This window comes from Dermacentor albipictus, chromosome 6, assembly GCF_038994185.2.
Source record: "Dermacentor albipictus isolate Rhodes 1998 colony chromosome 6, USDA_Dalb.pri_finalv2, whole genome shotgun sequence".
In the NCBI taxonomy this organism is placed as follows: Eukaryota; Metazoa; Arthropoda; class Arachnida; order Ixodida; family Ixodidae; genus Dermacentor; species Dermacentor albipictus.
In genome coordinates, this window is record NC_091826.1 from 131,763,795 (window position 1) to 131,776,226 (window position 12,432).

At 52.5% G+C, this 12,432-nt stretch overlaps 1 protein-coding gene across 5 annotated transcripts in view; it reads left to right on the forward strand.

The window, feature by feature from the left end:
* The window catches only part of LOC135918618 (uncharacterized), a 440,383-nt gene that overhangs the window by 358,342 nt on the left and 69,609 nt on the right, over window positions 1-12,432 (forward strand). For all 5 annotated transcript variants that reach the window (XM_065452238.1, XM_065452236.1, XM_065452237.1 and 2 more), the window contains 2 exons: window positions 6,077-6,210; window positions 6,931-7,051. In XM_065452238.1, coding sequence (XP_065308310.1) covers window positions 6,077-6,210; window positions 6,931-7,051 — 255 coding nt within the window. The remainder of the gene's footprint in view (window positions 1-6,076; window positions 6,211-6,930; window positions 7,052-12,432) is intronic.

Genomic DNA, 12,432 nt, shown 5'->3' on the forward strand with positions numbered 1-12,432 from the left:
GTCGTGATGTCGCCGCGAAAAGAGAAAGGGGGGGGGGGTCATTCTAGATTTTTCGAATCTAAGCACCCCCCTTCACCTTGGGCATCGCGATCGTGAAAAAAAGGGGGTGGTTAGAATCGCGTAAATACGGTATGAAAGAAGTTCACGCTGAGCTTCTTCACGCTGAGAGAAAAGAGACACGTAGCCGAGGAGAGTGGCGCAGCTACGCTCTGGAACGACGAGGGGAAAAAGGAGCTGGAGCATGGAGACGGCGGCAACCCAGGGGAAGCTGCTCTTTGGTTGCAAGTGGCCGCGACTCGCCAGCTGAGAGGGCGCTCCACCGGAGACCGCACAGCTACAGGCTGACGGCTTCCGGCTTCCGGCGGCTACGACCCGCAGGCTGAGAGTCGACCGGATGATCCAGGCGCCTCGGTCACCACACTGCCCTGACTCACTGGCCCGGTTAACCGTGGGCCGAACTTCGGACGAAGTGACGCTGAGTCCGCGACGCATCGGCGGGCCCAACGACGTATCGTCGGACGCAGCGACAACTAGGCGACGCGGCTACGTCGATGTACTTGATGTAAATATTTTGAACTGCATAACACGTCGTGTGTAAGTACTTTAGACAACATTCTCACCCGCCGTGGTTGCTCAGTGGCTATGGTGTTAGGCTGCTGAGCACGAGGTCGCGGGATCGAATCCCGGCCACGGCGGCCGCATTTCGATGGGGGCGGAATGCGAAAACACCCGTGTACTTAGATTTAGGTGCACGTTACAGAACCCCAGGTGGTCAAAATTTCCGGAGTCCCCCACTACGGCGTGCCTCATAATCAGAAAGTGGTTTTGGCACGTAAAACCCCATATATTATTATTACAACATTCTCAATTGACTCGTTTTGTGGATAGTGACACGTGTACTTATCTTTATCGGGCGACCAGGTTTCGCCGCTTGACAACTGTAATCGCACAGCGAGGGACGCGCCTGAATGTATCTGATGTTTCTGGAAAGTTATCGATGCTTCTACCCGGCTGTCTGTTGTCGCCGAACCTTGTGTTATCTAATTTCATCGCGTAACGCGAATGGTGTAGAACTTTGTGGAAGGCACACGGGTCCGAACGATTAATCTGGAACATTCGACGACTGCTCTATAAAAGCCGACGCGCTTGACCTGCTGATCAGATTTTCGACGATCGCCGACTGTGTTCGCCGCTATCGTTGTGCTTTAAGTGTAGCCTGTTTTGTGGGCACAGGTTCGCCCAACAAAAGCTAGTTTTGTCTTACACAGTACTGCTACTGTGTTCTCTCTTCACCGTCACTACCACGTGACATCTGGTGGAGGCGCTAGTGCGTTCATGTACCGAACGCCCCCGCAAAGCCGCGATCCAAGCCCGAAGCCCGAGGACCAAACTAACATCGCCGAAGACCAGCGTGCTAGCCGCAGACTGCAAGGACTGCCCCCAGAGCACGGACTTCTACCTGAGTCGACAAAGAAGATCGTGGTCAAAACAACTCCAATGGCTGCCCCAGCGTCCCCCGTTATCCTACAACAACCTCGGGACCCACCGACCTTCCATGGAGCAGCGACTGAAGACCCAGAATCCTGGCTGGAGACCTACGAACGAATCGCGACTTTTAACAACTGGGACTCCGACGACAAGCTGCGGCATGTGTACTTTGCCTTAGAAGATGCCGCCAGAACGTGGTTTGAGAACCGGGAGTCGACCTTGACGACATGGGACCTCTTCCGTACCGGCTTCCTGCGCACCTTTACGAGCGTCGTGCGCAAGGAAAGGGCCGAAGCCATGCTCGACGCCCGAGTGCAGCTACCTAACGAGAATGTTGCCATCTTCACGGAAGAAATGAAACGTCTGTTCCGCCATGCCGACCCGGATATGCCCGAGGAGAAGAAAGACCGCCTTCTCATGCGTGGTGTGAAGGAAGAACTTTTCGGCGCCATGATACGAAGCCCACCGAAGACCGTAGAAGAGTTCCTTCGCGAGGCCGCCAGCATCGAGAAGACACTCGAAATGCGGAACCGGCAATTCAACCGCCGTACAAGCTCTACCCACTACGGAGGAATTCAATCACTGGCCGCCGACGACTTACGCGAGACTATCCGAGCTGTCGTGCGGGAGGAGCTACAAAAGCTGTTCCCATCATCACAGCCTCAAGTGGCTTCGACTGCCGACGCCGTGCGTGAGGAACTCCAACAACAACTTGGAGTAGCCCCTGAATCGCCGCAGCGTGAGCCGCAAGCGATGACCTACGCCGCCGTCGCACGCCGTCAAGGACCCCCTCCGCGACCGCGCCAGGGCCCTGTCACGACACAGTTTCGTCGTCCGCCGCCGCCGCCGCCAGCACGACCACCCGTCGCCCAGCGCACCTACGCGAGGAAGACGGACATCTGGCGTGCTCCTGACCACCGCCCGCTCTGCTACCACTGCGGAGAAGCGGGTCACGTCTACCGACGATGTCCGTACCGGGAGATGGGACTGCGAGGTTTCGCCGTCAACGCGCCGCGTCCACAGCTTGGCGAGCGCCCACGTGACATCGCCGATTACCTCGCCGCTACTCAGTGGCGCCCTCGACGGCCGTCCCGTTCGCCATCACCAGGCCGCTACCTGTCGCCGCAGCGCCGACCATACACTGGCCCAGCCCGGGGCCGGTCAGCGAGCCCATATCCGGAAAACTAAAAGCAGCAACCGATGGAGGTGCGGTTGCTGTTCGTCGAACTGACGAAGATCCTCCGCCGCCGACGAAGACGACGACGAAACGATCTCGACGACATAACAACGACACGCCGCCGTCCCGACGAAGTCAGGAAGGCAAGACTACACCGACGAACGACGACTCGACGACGCGACGTTCCAACTTCAGTTCAACACGACGCAGCCGTGATCCGACGCCACGACCTAACTGCAACGCCAGACAAAGAACCACCGACCTCGACGTGCTTCTCGACGGCCACGCAGTCACTGCCTTAGTCGACACAGGGGCTGATTACTCCGTCATGAGTGGACACATCGCCGCCCAGTTGAAGAAAGTTAAGACTACGTGGGAAGGCCCTCAAATTCGAACCGCTGGAGGACACCTCATCACGCCGTCTGGAGTCTGCACGGCAAGAATTACAATTCATGACCGGACTTACCCAGCAATCGAGCCTCCTTGCCGACCATTCCAGCAGATCGGGATGGACTTGCGGGGACCCTTTCCGACGTCAACAACCGGAAATAAGTGGATCGTCGTGGCGACAGACTACCTCACCCGCTTCGCTGAAACTAAAGCACTGCCGAAAGGTAGCGCAGCCGAAGTGGCGAAATTTTTTGTCAAAAACATCCTGCTTCGACATGGCGCCCCAGAAGTCCTCATCACCGACAGAGGAACGGCCTTTACAGCGGAGCTCACCCAAGCCATTGTGAAATACAGTGAGACAAGGCACAGGAGGACCACGGCCTACCACCCGCAGACGAATGGTCTTACGGAGCGGCTGAATAAGACCCTCGCCGACATGCTAGCGATGTACGTCGACGTCGAACACAAGACCTGGGATGCCGTCCTGCCGTACGTGACATTTGCTTACAACACGGCGGTGCAAGAAACAACACAGATCACGCCGTTTAAGCTGGTTTACGGCAGGAACCCGACGACGACGCTTTGTTGAGTACCAGCCCGGCGACCGTGTTTGGGTTTGGACACCGATACGCCGACGAGGACTCAGTGAGAAACTACTCCGACGCTATTTCGGACCCTACAAGGTCATCCGACGTATTGGCGCTCTGGACTATGAGGTCGTGCGAGACGGCATTTCGCATTCACAGCGGCGCCGCGCACGATCTGAAGTGGTCCACGTGGTGCGCCTTAAACCCTTTTACGGACGCTGACGAAATTCTTTATTTTTGTTGTTGTTTTCTTTGCTACGGGTGTTTTTATTTCGCTTGTATGTAGCATCGGGTCAATGCTTTTTAAGAGGGGGGTATTGACACGTGTACTTATCTTTATCGGGCGACCACGTTTCGCCGCTTGACAACTGTAATCGCACAGCGAGGGTCGCGCCTGAATGTATCCGATGTTTCTGGAAAGTTATCGATGCTTCTACCCGGCTGTCTGTTGTCGCCGAACCTTGTGTTATCTAATTTCATCGCGTAACGCGAATGGTGTAGAACTTTGTGGAAGGCACACGGGTCCGAACGATTAATCTGGAACATTCGACGACTGCTCTATAAAAGCCGACGCGCTTGACCCGCTGATCAGATTTTCGACGATCGCCGACTGTGTTCGCCGCTATCGTTGTGCTTTAAGTGTAGCCTGTTTTGTGGGCACAGGTTCGCCCAACAAAAGCTAGTTTTGTCTTACACAGTACTGCTACTGTGTTCTCTCTTCACCGTCACTACCACGTGACAATAGTTTGTCGTGTGTTAAGTTTTTTTGCTATTGGGTTTGTAAGCCATGCTTTCTTCATATATGTATTCTTATTACGCTCGCACCCCTTAAAGGCTTTTCCTAACTCAAACGTTCCTTGCGTCGTGTTTACCACGATGAGACTTCGACATGCGCATGCAACCGAAAACGCATCAACAACCTACGCACGCACGCAAGGGTGCGAACACAAACAGGTAGCAAGCTGAAGCTGAGACACGCTCCGTAGGAAAACGCAAAACCACCTGTGCGCATGTAAGAACGCGCGAACAGTTCTCGATGTTTGCGGGAAAGCACCGGCGCACGTGTGAAACCGCGCACACAAACCGGCGCAGCGAGTCTGAGGCATGCACGAGTGTGCAAGCACGCATTTCCGCATGCACGACACAAGCAGCACGCCCCAATCACCGCGCGCGCGTGCAAACAGACGCGAACGGGCTCACACATAGGCCGAGCACACTGAAGTAGACCGTGGTTAACTCCGACACCATTCCCACTGCGGTCTCTCTGGTGTGCGAGAATGCATGGCCCTGCTTTTTATTAAAGCCGACTAAACCCATCATGAATCCGACGGACTCAAGTATAACATCACGTAACCGAAATTTGGTGAAAATGAAAGCGATGCATATCTCAGTGCGGCTGAAAAAGGCGTAGCAGGTCTAGCGCTGTCAATCGGTCGCATGAAATGGCCGCAGATATGGGTCCAGTTGACAAGGGCGTTTTATAATTTTTGGCTATATTCAAATACGATACAGGTGGTTATCAACACTGTGGAGCGCCACGTGTGAAAAAGCGTGGTAGACAGCACCACGCTCGTCAGTTTCAGTGTTTTCGCGATAAAATACGCACCTCTCGTATTTTATCGCCAACAGCATCGGGTTTCTCTTTTTTGTCGTAAAGTTCGCCCATGAAATGACGCGATTGTGTTACAGTGTGGCTACTAGATGGCGCCAGGCAAGCGCGCGTCAGATATACGGACACAAAGCGCTGGATGAGCGAAGGCTCTCTGCGGTGGCTGCTGTGAATCGCGCCCACGCGCTGCCTGTCGCGATCTCCTGATTAACGGGGCAGTCGCGCCACACTTCGCTCCGTTTGCAACATGCCGCACGAGACGAATGTATCGCGAAATGAAAACAAGTATGGAGCTGCGCTCGAATTTTGCATTCGCGAGTATCGTATCGCTCGCGCAATGCACAGAAGGGAATAGCACGCATACGCTTGCGCATAACCCGTGTTCACGCAGTGAAACGTCACTACCTTTTTTGCTTCGCATTACCGTAGGCAATGCGTCTTTCTTACTCATTTAGCGCGCAACATACACGTCTTCTGTTATTATACTAGATTCGCCATCCAAATGGCACATCTATGAGAAATTTGAGCGAGAACGAGCGAGTGGTTCTGGCGAAAAAGTATTGCACGCTAAGCGCTTTCATTCATGCAACATTTCGTACACATTCCGATTAGAGTTTCACGCATTCAGATATGCATGTTCGCGTTCAAGAGGTCGAAATCCGCTACCCGCATCCTGCGATGCGCGCGGATCGCATATATAGAGCCTCTCGTTCGTTCGTGCGTTGGGCTCGACCGATGCATCTGCTAGAAGCATCGCAACGACGAATGGCAGCCAGAGCGTCGTGTATTGGCGTCAGTGTGCCATCGCGTGTTTCTTCATTTCAGGCTCTGGCGGCCTCCGTGAAAAATCTTCCCAACGTCACGATTTTCTTGGGCATAAAGTTAAAGGACAAGGGCCACGACTTGGCAACAAAAAAGATACTGGCCGAGCAAGTTTTCCGCACCGCAAAGGATATGAAGTGAGTCACCTTCATGTCTAAACCATGCTTTCACGTAATCCACGCGATGCTTTGAATTTGCTGTGTTTCCAGTGAATTTTCAGCGTGTGTTTTCTAGTGCAATGAAGTATGTTCGAGACAAGCTTCCTTGGTGTTTTCTAGGTTTCTCCCAATTGCTGGAAACAAATGTCTTGGATGTCTCAGTTCCAACTTGTTGCGTTAAGAAGAAAGTCTGGTCTCTGGTGCAGCAAGGGTACCTAGCCTTATTGTCCTGTCTATTTGGAACCATTTCCTTGCTTTCATCTCCGTTAATTTAAACCGTTCTTTAAATATTTCTGCTATAGGAACTCCCCACACCACCCTTAAGGACTACTACTTTCTTACTAAATCTCCAATGGTATCTGGTCTTTCAAGGCAGCTAAAAGGTGCCTGAAACTTCGACTTTCTTACAGCGAACACCATCGAATGTGGCAACGCCTGTTCAGAAATGAATTTACGCCAAAATAATTGCTTTAACGGCAAAAAGCAGCGGTAGACTTCGCAGTAGCGTTTACAGAAACGGACAACTTTTGCCTTAGAGCGCTTCTCTGAGCACCTTAGAGCGGTGATTTTCACGTAAGTCAGCGCCATCTGAGGCCACATTCAGCCATTTTGCCTCTCCGAGCGCAACGTTACGATGCTTACTGTTCGTTCACAGCGGTTAGTGGCGCAACCTTCAACCACGGCGCTCATCTGCTGCAGGGTGACCCTCTTGGTGTTGGTGACACACAATGTGGAGCACATGGGCAACACCACATGCGCCGCGGTCCCGATCAGCTCCTGGAAAGCTAGAGCCTACAACGGGCCCACTAAACCTGCTCTGGTATGCATCTTTGTAGCAGCGCTTTCAGAAAGCAACTAAGTTTGAATGGTACAAAGCATCGTGAATGGGGTGTCACTTCCTGTGGTTTGATTCTGGGCTTCCAACAGTGGTAACGAGCTCGCAAGAATCAAACCATCTATATCCTCGCTTAAGAGGAAGCTTTAGCTCGGGCCCAATTCCAACGCGACATATCCATATACATTTAAACGAAAAACGTTATTTTTTTCTGAAATAAGCTCTGGACCGATTTTAATGAAATTTGTTGCATTTGAGAGAGAAAGTTAAATTGTAGTGACTATTGGAAGCGGAAATTCAATTCAGGGCTTCTATTTCGTTAACAAAATTTTCAAACATTCGAAAGCTAAAAAAGTAGAAGCACAAAATTTATAAATTAATAGCTCTGCATCAAGAACAGATATCGCGGTTCTGTAAACGGTATCTATTGAAACATGCAAAGCAGACAAATTCAATATGTCATTTTATATCTTACGTGAGTTGGTTACGCGTGTACAAGGGTTCCGCGAAAGCTGTATTTCCATATTACTAAAGTTTTTTTAAGATTTATGGGTAACATATAAATTACGTGCGCATTAGATAAGCTATTAGATGCAATTTACGTAATTAAGATATAATTTTTCACTGCTGAGGGGAAGAAGAAGACCACGGAGTGCGGACTCGCTTCGTGTCGGCTCCTCTATTTTCCTATGTTTTCGGCGGATTATCGAGCTTCTCCTAGTAATTCTTCTTACCAGCAATCGGCGGACTCGTCAGGACTCCCTCGACACCAAGTTTCGCCAGGTGGGCCTATTTTCTGGCTGATAAGCAGCGCCTTTTGTGCCGCCATGCAAGCCGGTCAAGCTAAGCCTATCTCCACGTAGGCCAGTATTGCCCGGCCGCCGCGGCGGCGGGGCGTGCCAAGCCTACGGTGTCGCCGGACCTCATTGGAACTCCCAGTCTCCGACAGCAAAGTGCCAGGCCTTTCCTGACGTTCAGTGGAAGTTGTCCAGGTAGAAGGAACAGAAATTAGGCCGGAATATTTCGGCGAGGGAGCGGTGTGGTGCGATGTCAATAGGAAGAAACAGGCTGACGGAGCGACCGAGTGGGCGCATAACCAGCATATGCACATGCAGCGACGGACGGTAGCCACGTCGACAGAGGGAGTCACCACAGCGCAGTACAGAAGGAGGTACGCCCGTCAAGTGCAGCAGATTGCCATGGCAAGCAGAATGCCAGAGTTACCACCGGACGATTACAAAATCGTCGTACGCCCCCGCGGCGGTGTCATCGTGCGCGATTACGGGACGGGTCGCATTTACTGCTGCCTACGTAACGCGGCGGGTGTAGGCAGAGAAGCGGCCGGGGAATATAGCATCTGCCTCAACGTTAAACAGAACGTCGCGGTGCTCAGCACGCCGTCTCAAGACAGACCCAAACGCTACGAAGCCATTAGCAAACTTTCCATCGGAAACCGAGAGTTCGAGGCGAACACCTATCAAACCACCCCGGAGAACACTTCCAAGGGCCTGATTAGAAACATTTCCAAGGGCGAGAGCCCGGCAGACATCATCGCTAATCTAGTGATGCAACGCAACCCCGGAGTGCTGCACGCGAAACGCATGAGCAACACGGACAACGTAATCGTTTTGTTCGACGGATTCCACGTACCGGGATACGTATATTACGGACCTATGCTCGTCAGATGCTCCCTCTACAGGAAGCAGATTGACGTGTGCTACGAGTGCGGAAGGCTGGGACACCGCGCCGACGTGTGCCGCAATTCCAACGACAAGATTTGCCGTGGATGCGGATGCAACAATCCGTCGCCTGACCATCAATGCGAGCCGCGCTGTCGACTGTGCGGCAAGGGACACTTCACGGGAGACCGCAGGTGCAAGGCGAGATACAAGACCCCATACATATTCGAGCGTCGCCAACTAGAGCGTAAAAGACAAGAAGAGGAAGAAGTAGCCACAGCGTACGCCAGCGGTTACAACAGCAGCAGCAGCGACTGTAATGGCAACGCATGCTACTACCTCAATTTTCCAGAGAGAGACCATCCTTCAGTCACCGACAACCGAAGAAGACGCTCGACTAGCCGCGGCGGGAAGGGCGGCGCGGGAAAATTCCGATCGCGATCCCGCTCTCGCAACCAAGCACAGATAAAGAGGCCGAGAAGCACGTCGATGACGCGCGGTGGCGGCGGTCCGGGCACCGCAACTGTGGGCCACATCGACCAACAAAGTCAGCAGCAGCAGCCGTGGCAGCAACAACAAGGTCACAGGAGCACTGGGCGATAGCTGAGCTGGGCGGCTGTCGCCGCTTCTCCTGGCGGCGGTGGCGCTCTGGCGCGCCCGCCGTCGATCGGCGGTGGGAATGAGCTCGAGCGAGTGATAGAGCGAGTCCTACAACAACGCCTAGAACCATTAGAATCAATAATTGCCGAGCTTAAACGTGAAAATGCGCTCCTTAGGGAGGAAAATTTCAAATTTAAAGGCGAGGCTCCACAACCGCAGCAACCACAGCAACGTCAAACGACGATGCCGCAGTCCTCGGCGCCTCCATCACCGACTTCATCACGGCCTGAGCCGGCCGGGATGGACCCAGACGACGAGGGCAGCTCGGGGGAGACGGCGGATGAACGCGATGATCATCCAGTTACCGCGAAAAGGATCGCACAAGGGATCGCACAAGACCCGACACCAAACAGCGATGCAGCCGTTATGAGAAACTGCAGAAACGAGTCGACAGCATCGAGAAGAGCCTCGAGGAACGTTTTACAAAACAAACGGCTCATATTAACGAAATGTTCAATAGCGTGGTAGCTAAGTTTTTGAACAGATAACACAAATGTTCGCCGCGCACTTGGCGCGCATAGACAACATAGAAGCAAGGCTGTCGCCAGCTGCAGGCAGACCAATCAGAACAATGAGCAAGCCGTATGCTAGACAACAACAACACCATCAGCAGCCGCAAAATAGGCTCACAGACGTAGAGACGCAACCGCAGAAGTAACCAAGTCGTCTCGATGGCGACGGGTTAAATTAAACGCAAGCATCACCATGGCTACGCACGCAACGAGGTACACTAGCGCTGGGAAACAGTACACAATCTGGCAGTGAATGTGCCGGGGCTACAAAAGGAAGCGGGGTAATCTCCTGCAATTCATACGCAGCCACGAAACGAAACCGGACGCAATCCTTTCACAGGGGACAAACCATCCGGTTGAAGTAGCTGGCTACAAAGCCCTAGACGCGGCCGCGACGGAGAACAGGCAAATAAGGAAACGGGCTACACACCGCGTGGTGGGTTGTGCGGGGCCGGGGGCGATGGTGGCGCGCCGACCGCCTCCCCCGCCACGCCCGTCGCCGGTCGCTGCCGTGCTCGTTCGACGTAACGTCAGTATGGCGCAGCGAGAACTTGCCTGCATAAAGAGACCTCACGTGTTCATAGAATTATTTCCTAAGAGCGGCCGAGGACTCTTTGTCCTTAACGTCTACAGTAAACCCACGCTGCAGCACAGATTCGGGGACCTGCTGCGCGCGCTGCTCCCGGCGGCGAGCCTCTACTTGTTGCGGGCGACTTTAACGCGCCCCACGGAGCCTGGGGCTACACCCGAGAAACACCCAAGGGCAAACACCTTTGGGAAGACTCGCAAGACCAAAGGCTTGAACTGATCGCGAATCCCGCCAATCCTACACGCAGAGGGAACAGCGTGAGTGCCGATACGTTACCAGACCTTGCGTTCGTTTCGAATGTAACAACAGCACACTGGCAAAATACGCAGGAAGATTTCGGGAATGGCCACGTGCTGATCGAGGTCACGATAGGCACGGGCCCGAGCGGTTAGGGTACTAACACTGAAGGCAAAGATGGTAAGCGCAAACTCGTGAAGTGGGACACGTTCCGCAAGAAGCGAGAAGAAGCGGGGCGAGGCGACGAGCCGATTACGGACTAAGACGAGTGGACCGAGACGCTTAGAAGGGACGTAGGCGCAGCAACGAGTGACGTTCCACCCGAGGCTAACCTCGAAATAATTGACTGCAGGCTCCTACACATGTGGGAAGCAAAGCGAGCCCTCCTAAAGAGATGGAAATGGCAACGACATAATAATGCGTTGCGCAAACGCATAGCACAATTAGACAGACATCGAAGAACACGCACTCCAGATATGCAGGGCACAATGGGAAGACACGTGCAACGGCCTCGAGAGGCAGATGATCAGGGCGAGTGCTTGGCACCTTCTTAGACACCTATTAGATCCGGAGCAGACTCGGGCCACTCAAGACCACAAGACTCGTAGGCTAGTAAGAGATTGTAAATGCCATAACTAAATAGACGCAATACGTGACCGTTACTTTAAGAAGGCTGAAAGCATCGAGCACGCCGAATACGACGGCGCCGCAAACGAGAAACTGGATGCGGAATTTAGCGAATCGGAAATTAGGATAGTCCTGTGCGAACTAAACACTCGATCGGCGCCCGGCCCGGACCGGGTTACCAACAAGACTCTCCGCAACCTAGACAGAGTCGATCTCCCGACTCGCGGCCTACGTTAATGAATGCTGGCGAGGGGTTCCCTTCCCGAAGCGTGGAAACGGGCCCGTGTTATCATGATTCCTAAACCTGGCAAGCAAGTTACGCTCGATAATCTAAGACCGATTTCGCTTACGTCTTGCGTCGGCAAAGTCATGGAACACGCAGTTCTCACCCGCGTGACCGGCTATCTCGAAGATCATGACGCATTCCCGCACACCATGCTAGGATTCCGCCGCAACCTCTCAGCACAGGACGTATTGCTTCAGCTTAAACACCAGGTCGTAGACGACACTACCAGCTCCACTAAGGCAATTCTAGGCTTAGATATTAAAAAGGCCTTTGACAACAACCCCAGGTTTTTCTTTTTACCTCGTAAATACATGTCCTCCTTGTGTAATACACGCGATAGAAGATCTTCCTGTATAAATTATGCTGAAGTACGACGATTGTTCCAATGCATAGACTTTAAGAAAGTGTTTGATTTGTGTGATGTTCATACTCAATGTTAAAATTTTATTCAATGCATCTGCAATGCCATTAAGCAATCTACAAGGGTATATGTGCGCCACAATTACGAGCGACCAGTGTGTCCTTGGATAAACAACACTATACTGGAAACAATAAAGCAGAAAGACTCTTTTTACCGTAAATGGACACGCAACAAATCAAATTCATATTACAGGGAGAGCTTTAAATATTTTAGAAATATCTCAGTATGAATAGAAAATCGAAAAAGCAATACTATACTAACTTTATTAAGAACGAGAGTGGTAATAGGAAAAGGATATGGGAAATCGTAAAAGAAGTTATAGGAAAAAGCAAAACACAGAGCATTCAACCTGATA